Source organism: Dendrobates tinctorius, unplaced genomic scaffold, assembly GCF_039654945.1.
Source record: "Dendrobates tinctorius isolate UK_male_01 unplaced genomic scaffold, ASM3965494v1 ptg000062l, whole genome shotgun sequence".
NCBI lineage: Eukaryota > Metazoa > Chordata > Amphibia > Anura > Dendrobatidae > Dendrobates > Dendrobates tinctorius.
In genome coordinates this window covers 37,434,761-37,450,763 of record NW_027361730.1, presented here as the reverse complement: position 1 = coordinate 37,450,763, position 16,003 = coordinate 37,434,761, and the positions used below count along the sequence as shown (strand labels likewise).

General features: G+C 43.8%; 1 protein-coding gene across 1 annotated transcript in view; it reads left to right on the top strand.

The window, feature by feature from the left end:
* The window catches only part of ULK3 (unc-51 like kinase 3), a 74,350-nt gene that overhangs the window by 19,317 nt on the left and 39,030 nt on the right, over nucleotides 1-16,003 (top strand). The window contains exon 5 of the mRNA XM_073579543.1: nucleotides 12,572-12,715. Within this exon, the coding sequence (XP_073435644.1) occupies nucleotides 12,572-12,715 (144 nt within the window). The remainder of the gene's footprint in view (nucleotides 1-12,571; nucleotides 12,716-16,003) is intronic.

Sequence of the window (16,003 nt, the reverse complement as noted above, 5' to 3'; positions counted from 1 at the left end):
TCAGGTGGGGGGTTAGGTACGGGTTAGCCCCCCCTAATTTGAAATTTGCCATTTTTTGGATGGATTCTGATAGATATTCGTTAGATCCGGTTTGATCAGCAAAAATTAACGTTAGATCTCCTTTTGTTCCCGAGATATTGGGGGTGTCAGGTGGGGGGTTAGGTACGGGTTAGCCCCCCCAACTTTGAAATTTGCTGTTTTTTGGATGGATTCTGATAGATATTCGTTAGATCCGGTTTGATCAGCAAAAATTAACGTTAGATCTCCTTTCGTTCCCGAGATATTGGGGGGGGGGGCGGTGGGGGGTTAGCCCCCCCTAATTTGAAATTTGCAGTTTTTTGGATGGATTCTGATAGATATTCGTTAGATCCGGTTTGATCAGCAAAAATTAACGTTAGATCTCCTTTTGTTCCCGAGATATTGGGGGTGTCAGGTGGGGGGTTAGGTACGGGTTAGCCCCCCCAATTTGAAATTTGCAGTTTTTTGCATGGATTCTGATAGATATTCGTTAGATCCGGTTTGATCAGCAAAAATTAACGTTAGATCTCCTTTCGTTCCCGAGATATTGGGGGTGTCAGGTGGGGGGTTAGGTACGGGTTAGCCCCCCCTAATTTGAAATTTGCCATTTTTTGGATGGATTCTGATAGATATTCGTTAGATCCGGTTTGATCAGCAAAAATTAACGTTAGATCTCCTTTCGTTCCCGAGATATTGGGGGTGTCAGGTGGGGGGTTAGGTACGGGTTAGCCCCCCCTAATTTGAAATTTGCCATTTTTTGGATGGATTCTGATAGATATTCGTTAGATCCGGTTTGATCAGCAAAAATTAACGTTAGATCTCCTTTTGTTCCCGAGATATTGGGGGTGTCAGGTGGGGGGTTAGGTACGGGTTAGCCCCCCCAACTTTGAAATTTGCTGTTTTTTGGATGGATTCTGATAGATATTCGTTAGATCCGGTTTGATCAGCAAAAATTAACGTTAGATCTCCTGTTGTTCCCGAGATAGTTCCGATCTTTTTCTGGGGGGGGGCTAACCCGTAGCTGTCTGAATGCAAAATCCTACAGAGACAAGTAGCGGCTTGGAAAATTCATTGTGGCGGTCTGGACTAGAAATAGGCAAAGCAAATGACCCCAGTAACAGCAAACGTCGCATGTGACCACTGGATATAAGGCCTCTTTCACATGATCTTAGTTTTGTCGTGTAATACGCTGTTTTTCATGCATGTGTATTTCACGATGAAATGTACCCATTGAAACCGATGCGTTTATTCTCATATGCGTTATTTTCACGCATACGCAAATGTGTGTAAAAAAAAAAAAAACAATTACAGGATGTTCTATTCTGTAGCATATTACACGATTAGCCCATTAATACAAATCACTGGGCTGCGTGAAATATGACGGGAAATGTGCAGTGACAACGCTGCATTTTTAACGCGCGCAATACGCATATGATCATGTGAAAGAAGCCTAAAAGTAACATAACCACTAGTGCGGTCTGCAGAGCGCCTGTGTAGCTAGTTTCTGCCTATCTATGGTCACTGTATAGGAGTAATATTGGTCTTTGCATGGTGTTTTATTCAGTCACAGTATGGCAGTATTATTTCATTACTACGTTGGTGTAACTCTCATCAGAGTGGGGGCAAGTAGGAAATCTTGGGTGAGTTCCCACATTTTTTTCCCAGAACTTGACCCCTGGTAGTAGCTGATCTGTAATCCAATGTGAGCATGTGATGTATGGTGCTGAAGGGGTTCCCCGGGATTTTCCCAGGCTGCAGAACGCTGGTGGGGTGACGTCACCCTGCCAGCGGGAAAGCTCAGGGAATCCTTACAGTGCCACAACAGAGGGACGCCTGTGAGCAGTGCTCCGCTGCAGCGGCACGGGTACTCATGGCCTCCCTTGCTGTCGGCTACCTGTGGGTCTTGTACTGCAGGGCTTGCCTGTGGTTCCCTGGCATTTCCCCGGCATAGGACACTGGAGGGGCGATGTCACCCCGCCAGCAGGAGACACCAAGGAACCCCTGCAGTACCACATTCAGAGTTTAATTTCGGCTCAGACAAAACAGGTGTCATATTTAAGCAGTGTGAACTTAGCCTACGTCAGCAGATAAACGTTGATATGCCTCTATGACTTATCAAAAGTTACCTGAAAGCTAAATACAGGGCAGGAAATGCAACAGGTGGCATAGCGGTGGAACAAAGGAGCGCAGCATGATGGAGCCGATCACATGCTCATCCGCTCCCTAAGCACTGCATGATGCCATTGAAAACCACATGTGGAAAAACCAGGTGGGGCAATGGCTTGAAAACCCACTTAGCTCCTTTTACATTTGCATGTAGTTTTATCAACACCATGTCTCCACTTTTGAGTGATTTTGATCCCGCCCTCTGTTTGACCCTGTGTGTGACCCTTTTCTTTGGATGTTCAGCTTCACTTTAGTCATAAGAGCAGGCAGAGAAACACATCCTCGTATAAGTGTGATCACTAAATGTGAAGGTTGGTATTGATTTCCTATGTATGGCATATTTCTATGCAGGAAGGTCTGATCTGCTGTGTGTAATCCGTGCATGAGTGTGTGTATGGATCTGCTGGTCAGTGTGTGCAGATATGGATGGCGGCAGGAGAATGGATGTACATAGCTGTGTGTTAGGAAATTTAATCCCACTTTAAGCACATAAGTGCACAATAGGAAAATGTGCCAAGTAGCTGCAAACCCGTCCTTTACTTCAAGCCTCCCCATTACGTTATTTGTGTTGGCCAATTTATTCATATATAGGATATTAGTCATTCACACGAGTGTAGAATGCTTCACTGAAATGCTGAGAACTGGCAGCAGAGCTGGGCTAATGACCACATGACCAGCCTAGTCGTGCTATTAGATAGCTGGCATGCGCCTAGTTCTGGGCGCTGCAGCACCCAGACGGCACCTCGGAGTGGAGCGCCACTGGTGTCATTATTCTGTGTGTCTGCAGGACAATACAGGCCTGCTCACAGCTGCATAGAGTAGCATTAGGTGGAAGATTCCCTTTAAGCACACCAACATATATAAATCCAAAAGAGAAAGAAGCATGATGCCCACTAAAGAGGCATTCCCAGCCTGATGGGTGTGCAGAGGCATGCTGTCTCAGGCAGCTAATTATCTTATCTGTCTCCTCCTCCAGCTTATGTGTTCAGATGGCGGACATCATCCAGTATACTTGAGGAACTCCCCTGCTGGCACTGTTCACTTCCATGCAGGCTGATGTGCAGATTGCAAGTACACAAGAGTGTGCCAGACGTCAGCGATCCGACCACCTCCAGCTCATGAACCAGAGGAGGTGCCAGAGAAATGAGAGTCGGCGGCCTGAAACTGCATTGAAAATTATTAATTCTCTGAGGGGCAGACGACAGGCAGTGCTCTGACCATCAGTGAATGACGACAAGAATAAGGCTGCTAGCAGCATTTTCTCCCCACTACTTTCCCACCCAGTCTTATGATGACATGACGGGACGGTGAAGTAGTGGGGAGACAAAAAATTGTAATGATGGTCCCATTCACTTTGAATCGGACCATCACCTCACCTTTTTTTCTTTCCTGCCATGATGGCAGTCATTGATGGGGAAAAATTGTGAGCATGGACACAGCGTTAAAGAGCACCTGAACCTTTACTCTGCATTCTGTCATGCTGTGGCTGATGCCCACAGCATGACAGAAAACTGTGTGCAGCTGCAGCTGTGCTCCTGACCTCCTGCAGCCCTCCTCCCACCGCCAGAGCCAGAAATCTCTTGACTGATCTGGCAAAATGCTAAATGAGTCAAGGTCCTCGCGCCGGGGGCAGGCCAGGAGTGGCTGCGATGCGGCCACTTCCTGGAATGAAGGCCACACCCCCTGCAACATCACATGATGCAGCAGTCTGCTGCGTCACGTGACGTCGACTCTTGGCCCATTCAATGGCTGTGGGTGGGCGGGCTTCAGCGGCGGTGGGCGTTATGCCTAATGACCTGGTTCATCACCAGGTCATTGAAGGTTTCCACTCACCAGATTCGGCGGGGGTAGGGGGTCCCCCGACCGGTGCAGCGGCATTGGTGGACAGATGTCCCGCCGTACTGCCGCACATAACTTACTGTCATGCTGTGGCCAGCAGCCACAGCATGACAGAATTAAAAATAAATAAATAAAAAAAACGTTGCGGTACCCTTTAAACAAAATCTATTTTTTGATGACAGTTCAACTTTACAAATGAAATTCCAACCAAAACACTGAGATGTCCATGGTGTATTGGCGATTAAGTAGGATCACTTTCCATGTTACATGCAGTAATGTTTACAGACAATACATGTAATACAAGTAACAACCCTCACATACCCCCATCTTAAGCAATAATGCCCCCAAAGTCAGTAATGTTGCCTTCGCTTTGCTCTCCTGTGTGTCCCTAGTCCCACTCCTCACCACCTGCTGCACAGCAATATGGCTTACATGGCAGCAGGAGCAAGTGGCTGCATGGAGCTCATCATCCCGCTCACCTATAGGAGGGCTGCTGCTGTCTGAGCTGATCCGACATCTGCAGGCTGGGTCAGGACGCTTAGGAGGCAGTGACACACAGCAGCGCTTGCCAAGCTCCTCACAGGCTGAGCACAGCTACAGCCTCTACTAGGAGCTAAGCCGGCCTCGGAGGAGCGCCCCGACCGCCACACACTTCTTTCTATCCAAAGACGGTTCCTCCATTCCGAAGTAGGGTTTTTGTATGAGTGAAGAAAAACTAAAAGGGAAATGGAGATAAATTTATTGAAATGTTTAATCTCATAGAATACCAATAATAATTTACAATAAATATTCACGAAAGATGTAGGCTGTATCTGAAGAATAGAAGGACTGAAAATTCCCATGAGTGCAAAGTAACTCAAAGGAAAGAAGAAGAAGAACAGGAATGCCCCGGTGTTGGGGTGTTGGTGTTCTTCTTTGTTTTGTTTGAGTTACTTTGCACTCATGGGAATTTCCAGTCCTTCTCTTCTTCAGATACAGCCTACATCTTTCATGAATATTTATTGTAAATTATTATTGGTATTCTATGAGATTAAACATTTGAATAAATTTATATCGAGTCACATTAGTAATTTTCTTTGTTTTTTGTGTAAGTCAAACACCGATAACTCAGGAACTCCGTCTAGATGTTAAAATGTAGGTGTTCTATTTATATTACAGGGATTTGCAGTCCTAAACTTTCAGGTTTTCACTGTTAAATATCTATTTCTGTAAGGTATTACTTTTACTTGTGTTTTTCACTGTACTAATAAGATTTACAGTGGGGAAAAAAAGTATTTAGTCAGTCAGCAATAGTGCAAGTTCCACCACTTAAAAAGATGAGAGGCGTCTGTAATTTACATCATAGGTAGACCTCAACTATGGGAGACAAACTGAGAAAAAAAAATCCAGAAAATCACATTGTCTGTTTTTTTTTTCATTTTATTTGCATATTATGGTGGAAAATAAGTATTTGGTCAGAAACAAGCAATCAAGATTTCTGGCTCTCACAGACCTGTAACTTTTTCTTTAAGAGTCTCCTCTTTCCTCCACTCATTACCTGTAGTAATGGCACCTGTTTAAACTTGTTATCAGTATAAAAAGACACCTGTGCACACCCTCAAACTGTCTGACTCCAAACTCCACTATGGTGAAGACCAAAGAGCTGTCAAAGGACACCAGAAACAAAATTGTAGCCCTGCACCAGGCTGGGAAGACTGAATCTGCAATAGCCAACCAGCTTGGAGTGAAGAAATCAACTGTGTGAGCAATAATTAGAAAATGGAAGACATACAAGACCACTGATAATCTCCCTCGATCTGGTGCTCCACGCAAAATCCCACCCCGTGGGGTCAGAATGATCACAAGAACGGTGAGCAAAAATCCCAGAACCACGCGGGGGGACCTAGTGAATGAACTGCAGAGAGCTGGGACCAATGTAACAAGGCCTACCATAAGTAACACACTACGCCACCATGGACTCAGATCCTGCAGTGCCAGACGTGTCCCACTGCTTAACCCTGTACATGTCCGGGCCCGTCTGAAGTTTGCTAGTGAGCATTTGGATGATCCAGAGGAGTTTTGGGAGAATGTCCTATGGTCTGATGAAACCAAACTGGAACTGTTTGGTAGAAACACAACTTGTCGTGTTTGGAGGAAAAAGAATACTGAGTTGCATCCATCAAACACCATACCTACTGTAAAGCATGGTGGTGGAAACATCATGCTTTGGGGCTGTTTCTCTGCAAAGGGGCCAGGACGACTGATCCGGGTACATGAAAGAATGAATGGGGCCATGTATCGTGAGATTTTGAGTGCAAACCTCCTTCCATCAGCAAGGGCATTGAAGATGAAACGTGGCTGGGTCTTTCAACATGACAATGATCCAAAGCACACCGCCAGGGCAACGAAGGAGTGGCTTCGTAAGAAGCATTTCAAGGTCCTGGAGTGGCCTAGCCAGTCTCCAGATCTCAACCCTATAGAAAACCTTTGGAGGGAGTTGAAATTCCGTGTTGCCAAGCGAAAAGCCAAAAACATCACTGCTCTAGAGGAGATCTGCATGGAGGAATGGGCCAACATACCAACAACAGTGTGTGGCAACCTTGTGAAGACTTACAGAAAACGTTTGACCTCTGTCATTGCCAACAAAGGATATATCACAAAGTATTGAGATGAAATTTTGTTTCTGACCAAATACTTATTTTCCACCATAATATGCAAATAAAATGAAAAAAAAAACAGACAATGTGATTTTCTGGATTTTTTTTTCTCAGTTTGTCTCCCATAGTTGAGGTCTACCAATGATGTAAATTACAGACGCCTCTCATCTTTTTAAGTGGTGGAACTTGCACTATTGCTGACTGACTGAATACTTTTTTTCCCCCACTGTATTTGTTTGATAATTAAATTGATTAAAAATGAGACCACATGAGGAGTTTTTGTTTAGTCTATGTACAGGCTTTTTTAACCCCTTGACGACCGCCCATTGACTTTTGCCGACGGGGCCAGCCGGGCCTTATTCCTCCGCCATAGAGTTTTCACGTCGGGCGGGGAATGGCAGCCCCAGCTTGCCCCGTCGGCAATCGCAGGAACCCAGCTGTCCTACCGTCAGCTGGGATCCCAACCCCCAAAAATTAAATATTTTAATATTTATTCCACACGGTAAACGCCATAAAAAATAAAAAAAAGCCATAATTTCTATTTTTTTCACTGTTTGAGTCACAAAAAAAGGCATAAAACGTAATTAAAAAAATCGGATATACCCCAAAATGGTCCGAATAAAAGCTACAACTCTTCCCGCAAAAAATGAGGCATCCCACAGCTCCGTAGTCAGACAAATAAAAGCTCTACGGGGCTGCGCATGCGGTGAGACCAAATCCTCTCTCATTATTTAAAAAAAAAACGTTTTACTTTTTAAAAGTAGTAAAAAAAAAAAAAAATTACATAAATTTGGTTTCGGTGTGTCTGACCTGACACGGAGAATAAAGTTATTCTGCTATTTTTACCGCACAGGAAACTAACTAAAAATAAAACTCAAAAAACATTAGCGCAATTAATTTTTTTAAAATTTTCTCCATCCTAAAAAATAAATAAAAGTTATACAAAACATTATATGCACTCCAAAGTGGTGCCAAGGAAAAATACAACTTGCTAGCTATGCAAAAAACAGGCCCCCCTGTACTTTGAAATTTGCCGTTTTTTAAATGGATTCTGATAGATATTCGTTAGATCCGTTTGAGCAGCGGCGACTTCGGCGGGGGCCAGTTGTGGGCAGCATCAGGACTTCACTGGCGATGTGTCGCGGCGAGGAAGGGGGGGGGAGTGTGCTGCGATGATTGCGAAGAGGCGGCCTGTAGGCATCATGGGGGACGAAAATGACTCACTGACCGAACTTTCAGATTGTCCCACTCACTCACCACCTCCTCACTTCACTCTCTCTCTGTTGGTCTCCCCCAATTGGACCCCTCCTCTTCTCCATCTACACCTCGGGACCGCTGCTGAACCAGATCTAACGAATATCTATCAGAATCCATCCAAAAAACTGCAAATTTCAAATTGGGGGGGGGCTAACCCGTACCTAACCCCCCACCTGACACCCCAATATCCCGGGAACGAAAGGAGATCTAACGTTAATTTTTGCTGATCAAACCGGATCTAACGAATATCTATCAGAATCCATCCAAAAAACGGCAAATTTCAAATTAGGGGGGGCTAACCCGTACCTAACGCCCCACCTGACACCCCCAATATCTCGGGAACGAAAGGAGATCTAACGTTAATTTTTGCTGATCAAACCGGATCTAACGAATATCTATCAGAATCCATCCAAAAAACGGCAAATTTTTAATTAGGGGGGGCTAACCCGTACCTAACCCCCCACCTGACACCCCCAATATCTCGGGAACGAATGCAGATCGAACGTTAATTTTTGCTGATCAAACCGGATCTAACGAATATCTATCAGAATCCATCCAAAAAACGGCAAATTTCAAATTAGGGGGGGCTAACCCGTACCTAACCCCCCACCTGACACCCCCAATATCTCGGGAACGAAAGGAGATCTAACGTTAATTTTTGCTGATCAAACCGGATCTAATGAATATCTATCAGAATCCATCCAAAAAACGGCAAATTTCAAATTAGGGGGGGCTAACCCGTACCTAACCCCCCACCTGACACCCCCAATATCTCGGGAACGAAAGGAGATCTAACGTTAATTTTTGCTGATCAAACCGGATCTAACGAATATCTATCAGAATCCATCCAAAAAATGGCAAATTTCAAATTAGGGGGGGCTAACCCGTACCTAACCCCCCACCTGACACCCCCAATATCTCGGGAACGAAAGGAGATCTAACGTTAATTTTTGCTGATCAAACTGGATCTAACGAATATCTATCAGAATCCATCCAAAAAACGGCAAATTTCAAATTAGGGGGGGCTAACCCGTACCTAACCCCCCACCTGACACCCCCAATATCTCGGGAACGAAAGGAGATCTAACGTTAATTTTTGCTGATCAAACCGGATCTAACGAATATCTATCAGAATCCATCCAAAAAACGGCAAATTTCAAATTAGGGGGGGCTAACCCGTACCTAACGCCCCACCTGACACCCCCAATATCTCGGGAACGAAAGGAGATCTAACGTTAATTTTTGCTGATCAAACCGGATCTAACGAATATCTATCAGAATCCATCCAAAAAACGGCAAATTTCAAATTAGGGGGGGCTAACCCGTACCTAACCCCCCACCTGACACCCCCAATATCTCGGGAACGAAAGGAGATCTAACGTTAATTTTTGCTGATCAAACCGGATCTAACGAATATCTATCAGAATCCATCCAAAAAACGGCAAATTTCAAATTAGGGGGGGCTAACCCGTACCTAACCCCCCACCTGACACCCCCAATATCTCGGGAACGAAAGGAGATCTAACGTTAATTTTTGCTGATCAAACCGGATCTAACGAATATCTATCAGAATCCATCCAAAAAATGGCAAATTTCAAATTAGGGGGGGCTAACCCGTACCTAACCCCCCACCTGACACCCCCAATATCTCGGGAACGAAAGGAGATCTAACGTTAATTTTTGCTGATCAAACCGGATCTAACGAATATCTATCAGAATCCATCCAAAAAACGGCAAATTTCAAATTAGGGGGGGCTAACCCGTACCTAACCCCCCACCTGACACCCCCAATATCTCGGGAACGAAAGGAGATCTAACGTTAATTTTTGCTGATCAAACCGGATCTAACGAATATCTATCAGAATCCATCCAAAAAACGGCAAATTTCAAATTAGGGGGGGCTAACCCGTACCTAACCCCCCACCTGACACCCCCAATATCTCGGGAACGAAAGGAGATCTAACGTTAATTTTTGCTGATCAAACCGGATCTAACGAATATCTATCAGAATCCATCCAAAAAACGGCAAATTTCAAATTAGGGGGGCTAACCCGTACCTAACCCCCCACCTGACACCCCCAATATCTCGGGAACGAAAGGAGATCTAACGTTAATTTTTGCTGATCAAACCGGATCTAACGAATATCTATCAGAATCCATCCAAAAAACGGCAAATTTCAAATTAGGGGGGGCTAACCCGTACCTAACCCCCCACCTGACACCCCCAATATCTCGGGAACGAAAGGAGATCTAACGTTAATTTTTGCTGATCAAATCGGATCTAACGAATATCTATCAGAATCCATCCAAAAAATGGCAAATTTCAAATTAGGGGGGGCTAACCCCCCACCGCCCCCCCCCCAATATCTCGGAAACGAAAGGAGATCTAACGCTAATTTTTGCTGATCAAACCGGATCTAACGAATATCTATCAGAATCCATCCAAAAAACGGCAAATTTCATAGTTGGGGGGGCTAGCTACGGGTTAGCCCCCCCTGGAAAAGATCGTAAATATCTCATTTTGTAGGGGTGATCTAACGTTAGTTTTGGTTGATCAAACCGGATCTAACAAAGATCTAACGAATGTAGTCATTTTTTACCCAAATTCTCACTAAGGGGGGGCTAACCCGGGGGTGGTCAGTATTTTTGCTTTCTTGGCCTTTTTTCAGAGAATATGAATGATAATATCAAACCTTTTTCTCCACTCATGGTTAGTGGTTGGGTGAAGCCATTTATTGTCAAGCAACTGTGTTTTCTCTTTTTAAATCATAATGACAACCTGAAAAATCCAAATGACCCTGATCAAAAGTTCACTTACCCTGGTGATTTTGGCCTGATCACATGCACAGAAGTTAACACAAATGGGTTTGAATGGCTACTAAAGGTAACATCCTCGCCTGTTTGCTTGTAATCAGTGACTGTGCATAAAAGCTGAGTGAGTTTCTGGGATCCAGACAGACTCTTGCATCTTTCATCCAGCCACTGACGTTTCTGTATTGTGAGTCATAGGGAAAGCAAAAGAATTGTCAACGGATCTACGGGAAAAGGTACATGAACTGTATTAAATGGGAAACGGATACAAAAAGATATCCAAGGAATTGATAATGGTAGTGAACCTTGTTCAAACTGTGATTAACAAATGGAAAATCATGGGCTCTGTAAAAACAAAACCACGGTTAGGTATACCAACAAAAATTTCGTCCACAACTGCCAGGAAAATTGTTCGGGATTCAAAGAAAAACCTACAAATAACATCAGCTGAAATACTGGACTCTCTGGAAACTAGCGGTGTGGCTGTGTCAAGATGCACAATAAGGAAGCACTTGAAGAAAGATGGGCTGCTTGGTCAAGTCGCCAGAAGAAAGCCATTACTGCGAAAATGCCACAAAGTATCTCACCTGCAATACGAAAAACAGCACAGAGAGAAGCCTCAAAACTTTTGGAACAAGGTAATTTGGAGGGATGAGACCAAAATTAAAGTTTTCGGCCACAACCATAAGCGTTACATTTGGAGAGAAGTCAACAAGGCCTATGATGAAAGGAACACCATTCCTACTGTAAAGCACGGAGGTGGATCGCAGATGTTTTGGAGATGTGTGAACTACAGAAGCACAGGAAACTTGGTCAAAGTTGAAGGAAAGATGAATGCAGCACGTTATCAGCAAATACTGGTGGCAAATTTGCAATCATCAGCCCGGAAGCTGCTCATGGGACGTACTTGGACGTTCCGTGACAACGATCCAAATCACAAATCCAAGTCAACCTGTCATTGGCTACAAATAAAATCAAAGACGAAACCAATTGTATATACAATAAAATTGTCAAGCACACCTTTACATAAAATCCTCCAAAAATTGTTCAATAAAGACAAAAAATATATTTATTCCAATATAAATATTTTATTGAAAATTTAATAACGAAAAAATATGTAATTTTTCTTTATTAAATATTCAATAAAATATTATTTATATTGGAATAAATATATTTTTTGTCTTTGCTGTCATTGGCTACAGCAGAACAAAATGAAGGTTCTGGAGTGGCCATCTCAGTCTCCTGACCTCAATATCATTGAGCCACTCTGGGGAGATCTCAAGCGCACAGTTCTTGCTAGACAGCCCAGGAATTTACAGGAACTGGAGGCTTTTTGCCAAGAAGAGTGGGCAGCTTTACCATCTGAGAAAATAAAGAACCTCATCCACAACTACCACAAAAGACTTCAAGCTGTCATTGATGTTAGAGGGGGTAATACACAGTATTAATAAATGGGGTATATAATCTTTTGACCAGGGTCATTTGGATGTTTTGGGTTGTCATTATTATTTCAAAAGAGAAAACAGTAGTTTGACAATAAATGGCTTGACCCAACCACTAACCATGAGTGGAGAAAAAGGTTTGATGTTATCATTCATATTCCTTAAAAAAAAAAAAAAAAAAAAGGCCAAGAAAGCAAAAATTCTGCCAGGGTATGTAAACTTTTGAGCGCAACGGTATATTGCCTTTAGTTCTCAGTTAACATAGAAGGAAAATAATTTTGTATGGTGAAAAAAATTCTAAATTTTCACATGTTATGGAAGACCTTGTCTACATTTAGCCAGTGCTTTTGAATATTTACTGCTAACTATCCCTTGCTTATTATTGATTCATCTGTCCTTTAGATTTTGGTTTTGCTCAGCACATGACATGCCAGGATGAGCCTCAGTCCCTACGAGGATCTCCCCTATATATGGCTCCTGAGATGGTGTGCAGTAAACACTATGATGCTCGAGTAGACCTATGGTCTGTCGGGGTTATTCTTTATGGTAAGATATGGTTAATGCCATCCTTTCTCATCACTGTCACTGTACAACAACGTACCATATGCGTTTTGGTAGACACATCTTTTCGGCTTATTTTGCATCTGTGTAATATTAAGCTGCATTCACACATCCAACATGCGGGGTCTCAAACATTCCGTATATACTCGTGTATAAGCCAAGCCGACCCCCCCCCCCGCCACAAAAAACTGTGAAAACTTATTGACTCGCGTATAAGCCTAGGGTGGAAAATGCAGCAGCTACTGGTAAATTTCAAAAATAAAAATGGATACCAATAAAAGTAAAATTGAGACATTGGTAGGTTAAATGTTTTTGAATATCCATATGAATCAGGAGCCCCATGTAATGCTCCATACAGTTCATGATGGGCTCCATATGCTGCTCCATAGATTATGCCCCCATATGCTGCTCCATAGATTATGCTCCCTGTGTTGCCCGTAAGATGACCCATAGTTTATGCCCCCATATGCTGCCCCATAAGGTGCTCCATAGTATACCCCCCCATATGCTGCTCCATAAGGTGCTCCATAGTATACCCCCCATATGCTGCTCCATAAGGTGCTCCATAGTATACCCCCCCATATGCTGCTCCATAAGGTGCTCCATAGTATACCCCCCCATATGCTGCTCCATAAGGTGCTCCATAGTATACCACCCCATATGCTGCTCCATAGTATACCCCCCATAAGGTGCTCCATAGTATACCCCCATGTGCTGCTCCATAGTATACCCCCAATATACTGCTGCTGCCACCGCAAATAGAAAAAAACAAAATAAATACTTTCCTTTCTGTCGGGGGCCAGGTGCCGGGGTCACTGCTGGCTCAGGACCCCGGCACTGGCGATACTTACCGATCCTCCGTCCATTGCTGCGCGCCCCTGTGTCTGCCGGGTCCCTCTGTCAGTGACGTTCAGGCAGAGGGCACGCACTGACTACGTCATCGCGCCCTCTGTTTGAACATCACAGACAGAGGACTGAAGACAGCAGAGCAGTGCGCAGCGATTGACCGGTGATCGGTAAATATAGCATATACTTACCCCCTCCTGGCACGGTCTCTGTGCAGCCCTTTCTCCCCGTCTCAGGTTCCTTCCTGCAGTGGTTACGTGGTACCGCTCATTAAAGTCATAAATATGCGTATATTCATAACTTTAATGAGCGGTGTCACATTACCGCTGCAGGAAGGAGCCTGAGACCTGGGAGAAGCGGGGGGGGGGGCTGCAGAGACCGCGCCATGGAGGGGGTAAGTATGATCGGACACCCCCGCTGCCCCTCCCCTGTCGCCCCCCCTGGTATATGACTCTCGTATAAGCCGAGAGGTGGACTTTCAGCCCCAAAAAATTAGCTGAAAATCTTGGCTTGTACACGAGTATATACAGTATTATTCGAGTATGCCGAAGTCACTCGGTTAGCACCCGACCATGCACCAATAACAACTTATTCGTTCGCTCATTACTAATCTTTAATAATCTACTTCCAATGAGTAGGACTTCATTAGCTGTGAATAAGTGGACGTGCATTATACGTCTGTTTAGGCATCACTTGAATTAAAGGGTCATACTAATACATTTTTTTAGACATTTTCCTAATATTTTTTTAAATAGTTTATTGAGGTATAAGTGATTCCTGTTAAGTCGCTTTTCACTTCATTTTCGGTTTCTCTGATGAACTTAGAACAAATGGAATTCGGATCATGCGCATTCCTGTTTCAAGCGGAAACCGAGGCGACCCATTAATTTTTATGGGGTCAGTTAGATTTCCATTTGGTGTAAGTTTTTAAGAAATGAATACCAGACTGACCACATATAAATCGAGAGGGACCCTCTGCTTCTGTTTGATACAAATGCAGAGAATCATATTTCTGTTTATCTGTTCTGTTTATTCTAAATGGAACAGACACACTTAGGCTACTTTCACATTAGCGTTTTTTAGCGCAGCGCTTCATGCGCAATAGAAACGTATGCAAAAAACACATCATGCGTTTTGCATGCGTTTGCGTTTTTTAGGCGCAAGCATTTTAACCAGTTTCAAGCCAAGTTAACTCTTAAAACGCATGCGTTTTGTAATGCAGGCGTGCGCATGGACATGCACACGCCTGCGTTCCCATAGACTGTAATGCGTTATTTTGTTGCATTCCGTGTGCAAGTGTGCGCATGCGTTTTTTGACGCCATTGGACGGACCCAAAAATGCAACAGGTTGCGTCTGGCGAGCCTAGGTGCACGCCTTAAAAAACCGCATGCGCACGAAAACGCATACGAACGCGTGCAAGCGCTAGACCATGCACACACCATGTTAAACATAAGTACGCATGCGCATGGAGGTGCACGATGTGCTGCGCAAAAAAACGCTCATGTGAAACCAGCCTTAATAGTTGAGCGGACATGTGAACAGAGCTTAGAGGGGTTTTCCTGCAAACAAAGTACATTTTAATCATTAGGTCTTGGAATAAAAGTAAGTTCCACAATTGGATGTGTTAAAAAATGTTCCTGTGCTGTGATAATCTTGCACATACCGCATCTCCTGGGCAGGGGAGGAAGCAAAAGAGAGCATGCAGACAGGGCAGCATTGGATCGCGGCTGATTTGTTCAATGAGGAAAACATGTTTTTAAACAGGCAGAGAAATGTATTACCTCACAGAAACCAGCAATTGCGATCCCATTCTGTCCAGTCTCTATTCTCTCTTTTGGTTCCTCTTCTGCCCAGGAACTGTGGCATGATCAGACCATGATCCTGTACGGTCAGACACAGCCATTGCACAGTACACAGCAGGGGCACAGGAATTATCTCAGCACAGGAACATTTTTTAAAACATCCAATTGTGGAACTTGGTAATATTCCAAGATCTTTTAATTAAAATGTACTTTGCTCATTGGAAAACCCTTTTAAGGGTGCATGTACAGAGGATGACCTCGGCCGTTTAAATGATTGACGATCAACTACATGCAAGTCGATCAGTGTTCATTTAGTAGCATGATTAGACATGTCTATCAGTGTGCACATACGATCAATCTGTGCATGGACAACATAATACTATCTGCAGCACATGTCCTGTTTGTTTACACAGGATGTTCTGCTGCCAAGAATGATGATTTTTAACCCCTTAATGACCAGAGCTTTTCAGTTTTCGTTTTCCGCTCCCCTTTTTCCCAGAGCCATAGCTTTTCAATTTTTCCATCCATCAATATGGCCATGTGAGATCTTGTTTTTTGCGGGAGAAGTTGTACTTTTGAACGACACCATTGGTTTTACCATGTCATTTAACAGAAAAAGGGAAA